Raw genomic sequence first — 14,814 nt, forward strand, 5'->3', positions numbered from 1 at the left:
TCTGGAGGTACAGTGCTTCTGGACATAACAACAACAATGTTAACAAAAGCTAATATCTACTGAGTGTTCATTATTGTCTCAGGCACTATGTTAAATGCTTCCCATGCATTCTTTGTTTAATTCCCCAATAACACTGAAGTGAGTTTTATTACGTGGCCCCATGTTCTGAATGAGGAAATAAAGTTTAAAAAGTGCAGGCAACTTGCCGAGAGTCGTATCAGTGAACAGCAGAGCCAGTATTCAGACAGTAGTCGTAGGGGAAGAAAAGAAATTGGACATGTGAAAAGTACTTAGTAGAAATAATCCACAGAAATAGATAGAAAGTAATTTATAAAGAGACAATATAATGCCACCATTGTGTACTCTAAGATTAAAATCTCTTTGAGTATGTTAATTATGCTCAGCAAATGGTCTTTTTTATTATAGGAGCTCAGCATTTCAGTGCAATTCTTTCTGGGACGAGAAAGAGACAGGACAAGTCACATTGCTAGTTCTCTGAGTAAAACCTGAATTTATCTGTGAAGTATTAAAAAAAAAAAAGGAAGAAGCAAACATGCAAATAAAGAACATATTTTAAAACAGAAGAAAACAGAGTCGCATTGGTGTTTGGGTTTATTATTTTTCTAGTAGATGTGTTCTAATCTATATGGATATGACTCTGGTGTGCAGTTTTATGCCCTCACTGAGATCTTTATTTCATGTATTCTAAAAAAATGGACTTGAGGTATGGGTTTTGGGTAAGTCTCATGAATGCAAATGTTAATTATCATGTCTATATGTCCAAATATCTTTAAGGGCTGACTTTAATGGGTTTTCAATGTCTTTTTATTTTTCTTGGGTGACTTTATTTGTTAAAATATAAATGAAAATGACCATCACTTATTTCCATGCCTTAATTGATTGAGGTAAAAACAATAAAGTAACTACTCCCCGTAATAAAATCTCTAAGTGTATCCTGAGTTCTCTTTCTCTCAATCAAGGTTGATTGCAAATGTGGACCAGATTAGTTTGATCTCCTTCAAAAGCACTTTATTGATTATATAATATGATCACTTCCATGTTATATTTTTAGCTTTTCTCAGAAAAACAAACTTCCAAGAAAGAGCATAGAAATCTACTGTAGAATGACGTTAAGAGAAGTGTCCTCCTTAACGTAGTTGCCTTGAGAAGCGCATGAAAGACATTTTACTTTTAGGCTGGGCACAGTGATTGACGCCTATAATCCCAGCACTTGGCAGGCCAAGGCAGATGGATCACTTGAGGTCAGGAGTTCGAGACCAGCCTGGCCAAGATGGTGAAACACCATCTCTACTAAAAATACGACAATTAACCAGGTGTGGTGGCAGACGCCTGTAATCCCAGCCAGTCAGGAGGCTGAGGTAAGAGAATCGCTTGAATCTGGGAGGTGGAAGTTGCGGTGAGCCGAGATGTTGCCACAGCACTCCTGCCTAGGCAACAGGAGCTAAACTCTGTCTCAAAAAAAAAAAAAAAGCAGGTAGAAAGACATTTTACTTTTAGAATTTAGTGTAAAGGAAAACACATTATAAAACTGTAACTTGTTGCCTGTATAATATTCACTATCCTGGAACTTACTATACATTTTATTTTGCCCTAATCACTGGAAAAATCAGATCATGTAAGCACAGTGGTAAGACTACCCTCAGGCTTTGCACATTTGCCTCCCCTTTGTGTCTCGGCAAAGGAAATAGAAAATTGGAACCGTTTTTAGATAAACATCATTTTATCAACAATGAACCCATGGTTTTTAGGTTAAACTTTGTGGGTAGCAAGATTGAGGTGAGTTACTCTCCTGCTTGGGCAGAACATTCCCGAAAGACATATATTTGTTTTTATTTTCCGATTAAGTAAAGTCATCAAAAGAAAGAACTCTTTTTGAGCGTTTACCACGTGCTACATTGCTAGATGCTTCCGTGTAGGTTGTTTCCTTTAATCCATCTAACAACCCTAAAAACCAGCATGTGACTTTCTTATTTTGGATAATGGAACTGAGGCTGAGAAACCTTCAGTAACTTTTTCAATTTCATTTTCTCCAAAACCCATACCATTTTAATTCTATAGAAAAGTAGCAGGGCATTTATGCTACCATTAAATGTAACAACGTCTAAGAAAGATTTATGTTTGTTTTTCATTAATTACTGAAATAAAAAATGCAGCATTCCCTTTCAAAGACGTGTTCTGAGAGATGATATGTGTAAACACATACCTGTCTTTATTGGAGGAAAGATAATTTCTTGATCAGCTCCATTTTTATTATTCTCATGTCTGACGATACATCTGTGCTCTTTATCCAGTGACTTTTCTGGCACCGTTAACCAGCTAAATTTCATGTATGTGTTGTTAGTCTTCACGGTGTTCCCCTCCTGAGATCCCAGAATCGTGTTGCTGTTCTTTTCTTGCCAATGTATCTCAATAACATCCGGGAAAAATTTCTCAAGAAGACAAAGGTATGTTCCAGCCTTGTGGAGGTTTGTTTCAGCAATGGAAGGAAGAAATATAGTGGGCTTGGGGGAAACATCTGCATCAAGATGTTTATCTATGGGGAGAAATGGAATATGAATTTAAAAGAATCATGAGAGAAACACACACATCGCACGTTTGGAATGGCCTAGTACATAACAATAAAAAGAGACAGTGCCATTGAGCTAGTGTCCACCAGGGCCTTTCATCCAGGATAGGCTGCACAGTACTTATTATTGTGCTTATTTTACAGATGTTGAAAAGAGGATCAAGAAATTAAATAACTTGCCAAAAGTCACAGCTCTCAAGTGTGAGACGCTGGATGAAAACCTGGCCTTTGTTTATTCTGCACATGCTGTGACGGAGTGTGATTTTTAACTGCTTCCTACCAAGGCTTCCAAGGTTCATGAGTATATTTATTTTATTTTTATCTCTTTTGTTTCATCATAGTGAAGCATGTTTTCAAGGTGGATGGCAGGGGAAAGGGGAATAAGGTCAGGAAACTTCAATGATCTCTCTTCAAGTGAGACTCTTTGGTCCTTTTCCCACTTCCGTTTCCCATCCTTTGTAACTTATGTTCTTTGGCCAAATAACACACATTCTCATGTTCCACAATTTTGTGTCCACCCACTCTTCATTTCACTGATTCTGCGATGCACCATATTTATCTGATTAATTATCTTATTTCCCATATGAATAAATATCAGAATTTAAAAATCTTAGTACTTGTCTTATTTCCCATATGAATAAATGTCAGAATTTTTTTTTTTTCTTTTTTTGAGCTTGCGGCTTGCTCTGTCACCCAGGTAGGAATGCAGCAGCACAATCAGGGCTCACTGCAGCCTCAACTTCCCAAGCTCAAGTGATCTTTCCACCTCAGCCTCCCAAGTAGCTGGGACTACAGGTGTGAACCACCATGCCTGGCTAATACTTGTTTTTTGTAGAGACACATTTCACCATATTGATCAGGCTGGTTTCAAACTCCTGCACTCAAGTGATCTGCCTGCCTCAGCCTCCCAAAGTGTGGGGATTATAGGTGTGAGCCACCATGCCTAACCATTTTGTTCACTTTTATTTTTAACAATACACAGTCACTTGTTTTAGTGAGAATCTACTTCTACATGTACGTACTGTCTATCAAGTTGACCATGTGGCTTCAATGTGTATACCATGAGCAGTCGTCCTAGTTAATATCTAACTTTATATAACATCTCAATTTCACATCTGCACCCTCCAAGTTTTGGGGTGGAGCAGTATTTACAGTTGTACCTCCAGATTATTCACCATCTCTTAAATTTAGAAACAAAATGGCAACATTTCTAAAGCTCTTACTTAAATTTTGTATTGATTATTTTCAGAGATAGTCTTGTGTTAATCTTATCCAGTAATATACTTATCAAAATTTTGTTTTGATTTAGAAAATATTCACCAAAAGCACATTTTATTTTGGAATTTAATTTGAAGTTTAAGCATGACTAAGAAGGCACCAGGGGTGTATTTTTTTATACTGATTTTTATATAAATTTACCCCATTAATTAGAAGGTCTGTGTAAATCAGTGTATCTCTATTTTGACTCTTTATATCTCTCCCAGAGTTTGTGTCTGTTCTATATACTACTTAACTGTTTTAAAGCTCCATTATTCTCTTTGTCTTAGCCTGCTGAATAAAATGTATATGTAATTGCTCTATTAAAAGTCATGGTTCCAGAGCTTCTTATACGCATAAGGTCAAGATATATAACAAAACATTATATGTTTACAAAGGCATATTACTTGAATCTGGAATGTTAATGGGTTATACATTTATTTTTAATCTAATAACTGAAATTATAAATGTTACAATTCTTTCTAATGTGATTTCGAATTGAAACTCCAATGCTTTGACTGATTTGAAGTGAGTTTAATAATTGAACAATTTCTTAAGAAAATAAGCATTAAATTTCTCACTTGCGAAGAAAAGAAAACAATCTTGATAATTTCTGTTTCTGTAACAAAGCTTCTGATTTTCATACAAAATTAATAAACATATACAGTAATATTAATTCTTGAGCATGCTATAAATTTAATTAGGCATAATGTGCTTATTTTAATTTCATACTCTTTGCTTTTGGTGCCAATAGTATTTTACTTGTTACACTTGTGAGACAGTGTATATTTTTCCACTATATAGTTTGTTTCTAGTTTTAAAAACATGTTATAAAATGTAAGATTAATTTTTCAATTGTACATTATATTTCTATAATTTTAGTCTCTAGTCAGTATATTTTCCAATCTAATTTTCATCCTAGGAACTAGTGTCTCTTCATGGAAATACTTCTAATTCATTGTACTAAAGAAATTAAAAATCAAATGATAAACTTGGACATTTTCTGTGTGGTACCACAGCATTCATTGCCTCTTGTCCCCTTTCTTTAGCTAGATTCTTTAACTTTCATTCTTTTCAGGACAAAATGAATCTGGAACTTCCATAACTTTCTCAATGTAATAGTTAACTAATCATTAAATAACATACTTCGTTATACCTGGTAAGGGCCGATATTCTGGATCATCCTCTCATATGATTTTTAAAAATACTACTATTAAAATGTACATATTAAGAGTGTTTTTGGCCGGGCGCGGTGGCTCAAGCCTGTAATCCCAGCACTTTGGGAGGCCGAGACGGGCGGATCACGAGGTCAGGAGATCGAGACCATCCTGGCTAACACGGTGAAACCCCGTCTCTACTAAAAAATACAAAAAACTAGCCGGGCAAGGTGGCAGGTGCCTGTAGTCCCAGCCACTCGGGAGGCTGAGGCAGGAGAATGGCGTAAACCCGGGAGGCGGAGCTTGCAGTGAGTTGAGATCCGGCCACTGCACTCCAGCCTGGGCGACAGAGCGAGACTTCGTCTCAAAAAAAATAAAAATAAAAAATAAAAAATAAAAAATAAAAGAGTGTTTTTTATGGTCAAGCATGGTTAAGTTTTTACATCAATAATAAATAGAATTTATATATTTTATTTATTTAAAGTAATAAAACTGCTGGATTCATCTATGTACATTTATTGGCATAATCAAATAGTATATGTGAGTTAAATTGCCTAAGTTGTTTGTAGTTTATTAAAATGCAGCACTGTAAATTTACCAAATATCAACTACATTTTCTTTAGATGGCATGATATATTAAATCTACATATGGGTATTTATTTAAATGTTCTCTATTTCTTATTTTTTCACTAGATAAATAATTATAGCCACTTTATGTTTAAATATGTATTTCAGATTTATGATGCTTCCAACTATGATTTGATATCTTGACCATTTTTGGTAAGATTTTAACCTTTTTTTTTCCTGAGACGTACAAACAGAACCCTAAACTAACTGGCTATAAATCTTAGGACCAATATGTTGGTGTTAGAAATGATATCAATTAAGATAAAGGATTAAGTAAAGCACATAGAACAACAAAAATAAAAAATAAGCATCTTAATTCAATGTTTTTTTCAAGTGATTAAAAAGTTTGCTAACAAGAAACGAATCGAAAATTTCAATTTTTGTGTGTGTGAGCCAATATTAAGATAACCTTCCATTTGAGCAGTTAGAAGCACAGCTGAATCCTCTGGAGAAATGCTGTTCTTTAAATTTTATGGGCTGAAAGCAACTCTCCATAGTCGATCCCATTCTCTCTTTACATGTGAATCCAGAGAACATTTGTTGGGCACCTATTTTGGGTTGGACAATGTGCCGAGTACTTAATTCACACTATCTTGTGCAATTCTTATACAAGCCGGCTGAATTCATACTGTTATCCCATTTTATGGATTAGAGAACTGAGGCCAGAGAATAGTCAATCAATTTCACTTATCAGAGAGTGGTGGAGCCAGAGTTCCAGGTGGACCTGACTCTAACACCCCGCTCTTTCACAACAAGAGTCAACATCTCTTTGACCATCAGAGATGAATACACGTCCACTTCATAGAGTGTATCACGAACTTCCCTGTCATAATATATTTTGTCTCAGGGCCAAAATTTTTAATGATATAATTTCATACATTATATATGAGCACTTTATAGAGGTCCATATATGCACAAAGCCAAATCCTATTATGATATTTGTGCAATGTTATCTATGTTCTCTTTTAGTATGAGCATTTGTTTTAAAGTCTCTCCTGAGATTTCTACATTAAATCCCCATCCAATTCCTCTTTTTTCTAAACATTATTACATTATTTCAATTTAATCATTTCTTGCCTTCCCTCTATTACCTTGGAAATACTGTATTCTTCTGATACTTACCTGTGACAACAAGTTTTGTTCCACTGCCAAAGAGTTTCTTATAATAATTCCACAGTGATTCAGCCCATATCAAAAACTCTAATTCAGTTTCCCTGAGTTCTTCAAATTCTGGTGGTCTGGGATTCTCAAAAGACCAGGGTTCCAGTCCTGGTTCATTTTGCTCATAACAAGTTCTGTTGCTCCACAAATCAAATAACTTAAAGCTTTTGGTGTTTTATTTCTCTAAAAACAGTGATGTTAGTGGAGATCAGTTCAACATCGCTACCAGCACTGAAGTGAGACCAAAATGAAACAAGATATAAAAAAGCAATTTGAATAAAATACTATAGGTGCCAGTGTGGTGGCTCGTGCCTGTAATCCCAGCACTTCGGGAGGCTGAAGTGGGAGGATTGCTTGAGCTGAGAACTTCGAGGCCAGCCTGGGCAACATAGTACCTAGTGAGACCTCACCTTTACTAAAAATAAAATAAGCATTGGCTGAGCATGATGTGCATGCCTATAGGCCCAGCTACTCAAGAGGCTGAGGCAGGAGGGTCACTTGAGCCTAGGAGTTTGAGGCTGCAGTGAGCCTTGATCACACCACTGCACACCCGCCTAGGGAACAGGGGAAGAGCCTGTCTCAAAAAAAAAAAAAAATGCTATGGAAATATAAGAGGTTATGATGATGATGTCATCATCATTGTTATGATTAGCAGTCTGTTTGCTATGATTGTGTGCCTTTACACGATATTTTAACCCTATAGGACCAAGCATTGTCTTTACTAAAAAAAAAAAATTCAGCATTTTGGAGTGGCGGTTAAATCCATAGCAATTAAGCAGGAAGAATCACTTCTTTCTCAGTTCCTCTGTTTGCATTCCACTTTGCTTTGACACGCCTGGGATTCTGAAAGCCATCGTCCCCATCATCACAAGAAACATGCCTTCCACACGCCCAATCTTTAACAGGTTATCATTTGCCTTATCTGCCGTGTTAAGAAAATCAAAGGGAACATTGACTGAAGTCTAATATACTCAGTCAGTGTATGGAAATTCTTCACTTTTGTTTTTCAGAACAGGTGAGGCTTTTTCTAATCAGCAGCACAGCTTATTTGCCTTCCAAGTTTCACCAGAAACTTCAGCCTCAAACTGACTTCTGTCTAGTTCATACCAAAGTCCAGCTTGAAACACCTGGCTTGACCCTTCAAGGCAGAATGGCTAGAGAAATGGCAGGAGGCCTGGTCCTCAAATCCATCTTTCTGTCATCACTTTAGATCACTACATGTTATCTGCCTGACCATGTCTGCTGAGCATCACCATCTGTGCATTTCATTAAATGTCAGGATGCCCGTAGCACTGACGCAGTGGCAATATGCAATGGGTTTGTTTCATGACCATTCCTTTCATTTTCCAAAATGGAAGTTGAAGGTAATGCCCACTCTTCCATTTCCTTCTAAAGAACTCATGCATTGAAGTCCTTTTCTAATTTAGTAACAGAAAAAAAATATGATGTTTGAAAATTTGGTGTGCTTCTTCTTATCAGTTAATAAGAAGTATGTATTCCCCTACCTTTTTCTCCTTCCTTTGAGCATAAAATGTTAACCTGTGCTCCTTGCTAGGTAATCACAGGCCTTTTTCCTTCTTTCCTTGGAGCTTTAGATCATCTGTATTTATTTCATGGTCTGACTGTGCTTGTGTATTTTAACTTAGGTCTTCTCAAATAGATTTTGGAACAGGTAGCTTAAATAAATAACCAATAGTTTATACATTTGGCATGTTTCTCTTTTGTCCCCAGGAGTCGATGGTTTTGTAAGGTCAAGCGCAAAGAAGACACTAGGAATGGAGAACACGTTTGCAAATCCTAGCTCTGTGATAGGGACACCTACGTACTAAATTTAGATAGACGGGAAGTGCCGGAACATAAAATGAGGCTTTCTTTCCCAAAATTTTCTCTCACAACATGGCGGGGGGGGGGGGGTGCCTTATGTATGCTACAGTCTTTGTGTAACGTCTCATATTTAAAAATGTTCTTCTAATACTCTGCTTTGATCCAGAGGGACTAACTGGACGAGATATCAACATGAAATGAACTCAGTGAGTGCTAGCTTTGGCAATGGTAAAAGGAAATAAAAGCAAAGAAATGTATCATGGATTTGGTCATTATTACTTGGGGCGAAGGTCCCTGTTGTTTTTACTTACGTCATACAAATGTAGAATAGCAGAATAAATCGGAAAAAATAATTTCCTTTCATTTCGTGAGTGGATAATTATTTCTTAGAATAAAATATTCAAGGACACCATCGTAAGGGGATTCCACAGTGGAGACTGAGACCTCAGATGCCTGAGAAAGTTGCTCTAAAGTAGTTGCTTTAGATGCATGTGAAACATCAAAACAAAATAATTTATGAAATATAAAGGCAACAAAGCCAGTATTTCTCAACTGTAGGTATGATCCAGTTAAGAAATTAAATGTTATAAGTAAACATTTGACTGTTTTTCCTGTATCCCCATAAATTTACATATTCAAGTTGGGGGAGGGGAAAATACATATTTTCTTAAACTTGTATAAATTTTCTCTGTAAAATGAAAAATCACCTTGTATTCAGGCACATCATATTTGAGATAATATGTAAAACATTCTAATTACTTTTAGAAGCAGGTACAATTAGTCTTTTAGAAATGGAAAGCATTTTACAAGTAGTGATATTTGTTCTGAAGTGAGCTGTTGAATAGATGAGGATTGATACATCTGTCTGTATTCCTGAGTGTATAAGGACCTCTCATGGGTAGTAACTTGAATTCTGGAGGAGGAATTCATATTTCTATCACCTACCAAGTGCCACACATTCTGGTGGGTAATTTCCATATTTAATTTCATGTAATATATACAACATTCCCTCAAGATAAATAATCTCCATTACCTTCATTGTATAGATCAACTTGAAATTGGAACTTTCAACTTTGCTCTGTTATTGGAAAATATTAAGGACATATGAAAAGGATGTTTATGAAGTAGTGTGAACTGGAAAAGCCAGATCTATTGTGTGTCTAGTATAATTCCAACTTTGTAAAACAAACAAACAAAAAGCATAGAAAAAATGTTTAAATAAAAGTATAACAAAATAATAATGTGATGAGGGTCAATATAATATTTTAATGTTTTGTTTATTTTTGTGTGTTTTCCAATTTTTCTATAATGAACTAGCATTTTTATAATTTGAATACTTGGTGAATCAAAATACACTTCCTAAAGGGCAGTTACACAGAAAGCGGCAGCCCCAGGAGTCATCGAGAAATAAAGTCCATACCTTTTCCTGCACCTCACTTTCCTGAAAAATCACTTCTCAGAAAACTACAAATTATGACTTTGATTGCTACAATTCACATTAAATCAACTGGATGAAAGAGAATCAGAAGGTCACTTTTTAACTTATAAGTTAATTTCATCATACGAGCTCAACCACTAAGGAAACAAAAATATATAATTGCTTTTACTTTTCTCAATGCTGTATCAACTTTGTGAAAATTCTCTGAAAACTTTCATTTCAGTGGATGTAATAGACTAAGAGTATCTTTGTAAGATGTTTCCTCTCAGCCAGGCATAATTACATCTGAAGCTAACACATAATACATAAACTTATTGGACTGATTTAAAAAAATCAATAAATGCAGCTTATGTCACTTTTGAGTATGGTCACACTGTGAAATATTTCGACATTTGATATTAATCATTCTTCCGTCAAATTATCAAATATTTCACCTTCTGGTGACCAAATGAGGAGGGTAGCTGATTTTTTTTTTAACTTTTTTCCATTGGTTATTTTTAGAATTGAAGAAATAAAATCTCTGAACTAAACTTGTTCACAAAACTTTCAACAGAGGGATACCAGTGGAACATAAGGCCTCTACCCTTTAGAGATTTGCAGATGGTCTAAGCTCCTTAGTAATGTCTCTCATGCTAGGGCAGGAAAAGTTCTGACTCCCATGGCATGAACCAAGTCTCCTGACCTCTCTGGAGATTTCACCATCATTAGTGACCAAACCAGGAGGGAATCCTAGAATTCTGAGCCAGCTCCTGCATGCCTGCCTCGCATCCCTTCTCTACATTGCAAAATTTGAAGAAAACGTACCTGTAATGATGAGCTTTGTTTAGGGGCCAAACACCTTGATTTTTTTGCCAAACTGCTGCCTACCACCTGAGAAGCCTTTACAAGAATCTCCCCTTATGTTTGTTTTAAAATTGTGCCAACATTTTTCAATATTTACATAAATGCATAAAAATTGGCCCTGCTGACATTAAGCCAAGACAAAGGTCAAACAAAATCACAATAAACCTGAATGTAATCAGGAATTTAAGGACTGACCTCACCCTGCCCTGGGCACTTTGGGTTATGTACATTCTCTCCTTGTATCACATACATTGAAGTGTCTGATTTTACCTTTTCTCATGATTTTGCCTGAATCTTCTAAATCTTCCCTACAGAGTTTTCATGTATACACTTTGTCTGAAGTGTAATTTAGAGTTAGTATTTCCTTAATTTTCAAAGAGAAACAATAATAGGATTTCTATGTTTGACATTTAATAAATAGATATTCAGTATGATTTATAGGTATTTTGCCATTCGTATTTACGAAGGGATGGGTATCTAGATTGATTCTAATGTAACTTCTTTTGGGTCAGGCACGGTGGCTCACACTTGCAATCCTACCACTTTGGAAGGCTGAAGCAGGTGGATTACTTGAGCTCAGGAGTTCAAAACCAGCCTGGCCAACATGGTGAAACTTCATCTCTACTAAAAATACGAAAAAAAAAACAGCCAGGCATGGTGGCAGGTGCCTGTAATCCTAGCTACTCAGGAGGCTGAAGCAGAAGAATCTCTTGAACCCCGGAAGTGGAGGTAGCAGTGAGTGGAGATCGTGCCACTGCACTCCAGCCGGGCAACAGCGCTAGACCATTCACAGGATCAAGTTACAGAAGAGAAAATATTCAAAGTATAAAAATATGACTTAATATTGCTAAATATCACATAAGGGTCCAGACCAGGCACTTGGAAACAGATAGCCTTAGCTAGATCCCAATCGTTGCCACAGTGACTGATCATGTGACTTTAAGAAAGTAACTGCTCTTCTCTAGTCCTCGGTTTCCTCATCTGTGAAATGGGACAAAGAAGACCTCCTGCATAGGTCTGACGAGGAAGGAGATAAAGCACTGAAACTATTTAGCATGGTGTCTGGCTCTCAATAAACTGTACTAATATTAATTTTCTCCTTAAAGTAACAATATCGAGTCATTTTATCAAATCTTTCCACCAAACACAATACATAGAACTTATAAGAAATAACTGCTACATAAATTAAGAAAGAAAATGAGCTCATGAATCCAAGACCTTCTGCTTCTTGGGCAGCCACAGGCCAAAAAACACAGACAGGGCCCAACCAAGCCAGAATCTAGAATACTTGTCTACCAGACTGGCAGGTTTTGAGTGTTGAGACTGTGCTTCTTTGCCCTTTAATCTCCAGCATTCAGAACAAAAACTGTTTTCAGTAACTATTTGCTGAGAGGATGAATGAAGAAATGAAGATGTAAAATCAGAAAGACTCATTTCATTGACCTTGGAGCTGACATGGTTGGTTGAACTTACAAATTCTATTAAACTGGGCCATTTCCAGGTGATATAGCAAGAGTCCCAGTAGCATAAGCTTTGACTGACTTCAGCCTCCCTCAAAGAAACTAGAGCACTAAAAAGTGGGATGTATCGACGTTCTATAGTAATTCACTATAAGAAGCATTTTTTTCTGTACTGTTTCTCAGGATGAGATCAAAATCAATACTATGGATTTGGCAGGCTAGCAGAAGAAGGGAACACTATGTTATATCTGAAAATACAGAGAAGAAGTAATTTTCAAAATTCCATTTTTTATGTCTCTCACTTAAAAGACCTACAAAAAAGTAACTTGGATCAAGGACTTACAGCAATTGTTTACAGACATGGTCCTCAAAACATTTTAATTTCTCTCCAGAGTCTACCATGTCTGTGTGTGTGTGTGTTAGGTGTGTGTGTGTTAGTGTGTGTGTATTCTAAAAGTAGAATGTTAATCCACTTACAGACAGGGAAGGGAAGATATCATGTACAAAATCGTTTTGTTTCCATATTCAGCTAACCTGAAAAATTGCTGTTCGTATGCTGAGGCCAGGGATGTGACAGATTCAGATAAGGTTGATCATTTTTTTCTAAAAAGTATCTATCCGTTTTTCATTACTGGGATAACAACAGAAAAAAAAGTTACTTACCAGGCGAAGTTACTATGAGCTTAGTCCCTTCAGCAAATACCTTGATCCAACCAGTGCTATCACACTGGTCTAAGCTTCTACAAAAATCTCAGCCTTCTAATCCTCATGACATGACTAGCAATCCAACCACTTTGAACTAGTAATTTGATCTTCTGGCTTTTTTGGAAGTCCTTGAATATAGGTTTTGTGACATCTGATAGTTTGTACTTTTTCCTCATAAATTGCCTGTTTTCTTCTAAGGCAGTAATTCTTGAAAAGCACCAACAGAAAAGGGAAATGGAAAAAAAAAGCAGGAAGAGAAAACAGCAGGCTCAATGGGTCAACCCACTGCTTTTCTAAATTACCAGGAAAAGTATTCAGAGAACAGTTTTTTTTTTTTTTTTAATTTCCAGGTGTTCAATTGTGTTGAAACTGCTTTGAGATTACATCAAAGGAAAAGCCCTTCTGTTTCCACAAACACCAGGGCAATTTGGGAAGATAATTCTGAAAGGAGGAAACTCTTCAGTAACTGAAAATGCAATGTGTCAGTGCAGATATACTTGAGAAATTTGGACCAAGGTCTTCACTTTCAAAAAGCTGCTTTTATCATTTGGCAACACGATGCTTTACCAAAGCAATGTCAAAAGAAAAAATGTGTTTTGCAATGACTTCTTATTTCTCCCGGAATAACAGAAGAAATTTGTGGAATTATGTCTCCCATGAAATAATAGATTAATTATACTGACACATGACCAAAAAAAAAACAACAATCGAACTATCTGATATGTTGAAAAATCTGCCATCTTAAGCCAGAGTCTGCTGTGTGATCTCCTGAGTACAGATGTAGTGTTCAGTTGCAAGGACTGAGGAGGACAGGTCTGACGACCTCCATGTCCCCTCCAGCTCCACCCTGCTCCAGCCTGAGTCCCCTGAGTCTCATTCAGGAAGGTATAAATGAGGTCACAGAGGTCACCTGTCCATACATGGCAGCTCACAGCCCCCAAGCCAATGGGGAGGACAATGGGGCTGGGTGAAAATTATGTTTGGAAAGGGTTTCTTTCTAATAGAAAATTCAAAATTATTACGTGGCGCTGTCGATGACCTTTTACACCTGTGATAGACGGAATGATGGCCACTCAGTCTCTTTTGTCCTCTGGCCTTTCTTATTCCAGGACCATGAGGGGGAGCATCAGGAGTCTTAGCAGCTGTCAATATTCAAGAGGCATGGAGGATTGAAGTAATAAAATGTGAAAAAGTAATGAATTATAAAATCTTTTATTAAATTTACCAAAAAAATACAAGAACGATATGAAGAACACAGTATTTAGTTTCCCTAAGGGCATAAGATAAAACCTAAATACATGGAGAAACATACACTGTTGAATAAAAAGCTTCTATCATAATGAGGCCAATACACCCTAAATTCATCTATAAATTTCCAGCAATTCCAGTCAGAATTACTACAACATGTTGTTGTTGTTCTAGGGTGTGAGGTTTAATGTTGGACTAGATAAGTTGATTTTAAATTCTATAGGAATGAATAAATATGAGATGATTGAAAAATAATTTTCTGAAAAATGGTACAGTGAATAGATATTTGGCATTGTAGATCTTAATTCTTATAAAGCTACTGAGATAATATGATAATGATATAAGAATAATGAAATAGACAAATAAAATAAATTCTCTAGAAAATTTGTCAAATGTGTGTACCTATTTAAAACAAGCTGCAGCATTTTTAAATTGAAAGGAAAGGGTGGGTTGTTTGGAAACGGGCATTAGGAAAATAATTACCTGAGAAAATAAAAATATCACTTT

At 36.2% G+C, this 14,814-nt stretch overlaps 1 gene segment (V, D, J or C); it reads right to left on the reverse strand.

Moving 5' to 3' along the window:
• The window catches only part of LOC117073139, a 103,208-nt gene that overhangs the window by 6,237 nt on the left and 82,157 nt on the right, over nt 1–14,814 (reverse strand). Inside the window, 2 exon segments of the C gene segment in view lie at nt 2,225–2,554; nt 6,751–6,802. Coding sequence covers nt 2,225–2,554; nt 6,751–6,802 — 382 coding nt within the window.

This window comes from Trachypithecus francoisi, unplaced genomic scaffold (assembly GCF_009764315.1).
Source record: "Trachypithecus francoisi isolate TF-2019V2 unplaced genomic scaffold, Tfra_2.0 Lachesis_group4, whole genome shotgun sequence".
NCBI classification, from domain to species: Eukaryota; Metazoa; Chordata; class Mammalia; order Primates; family Cercopithecidae; genus Trachypithecus; species Trachypithecus francoisi.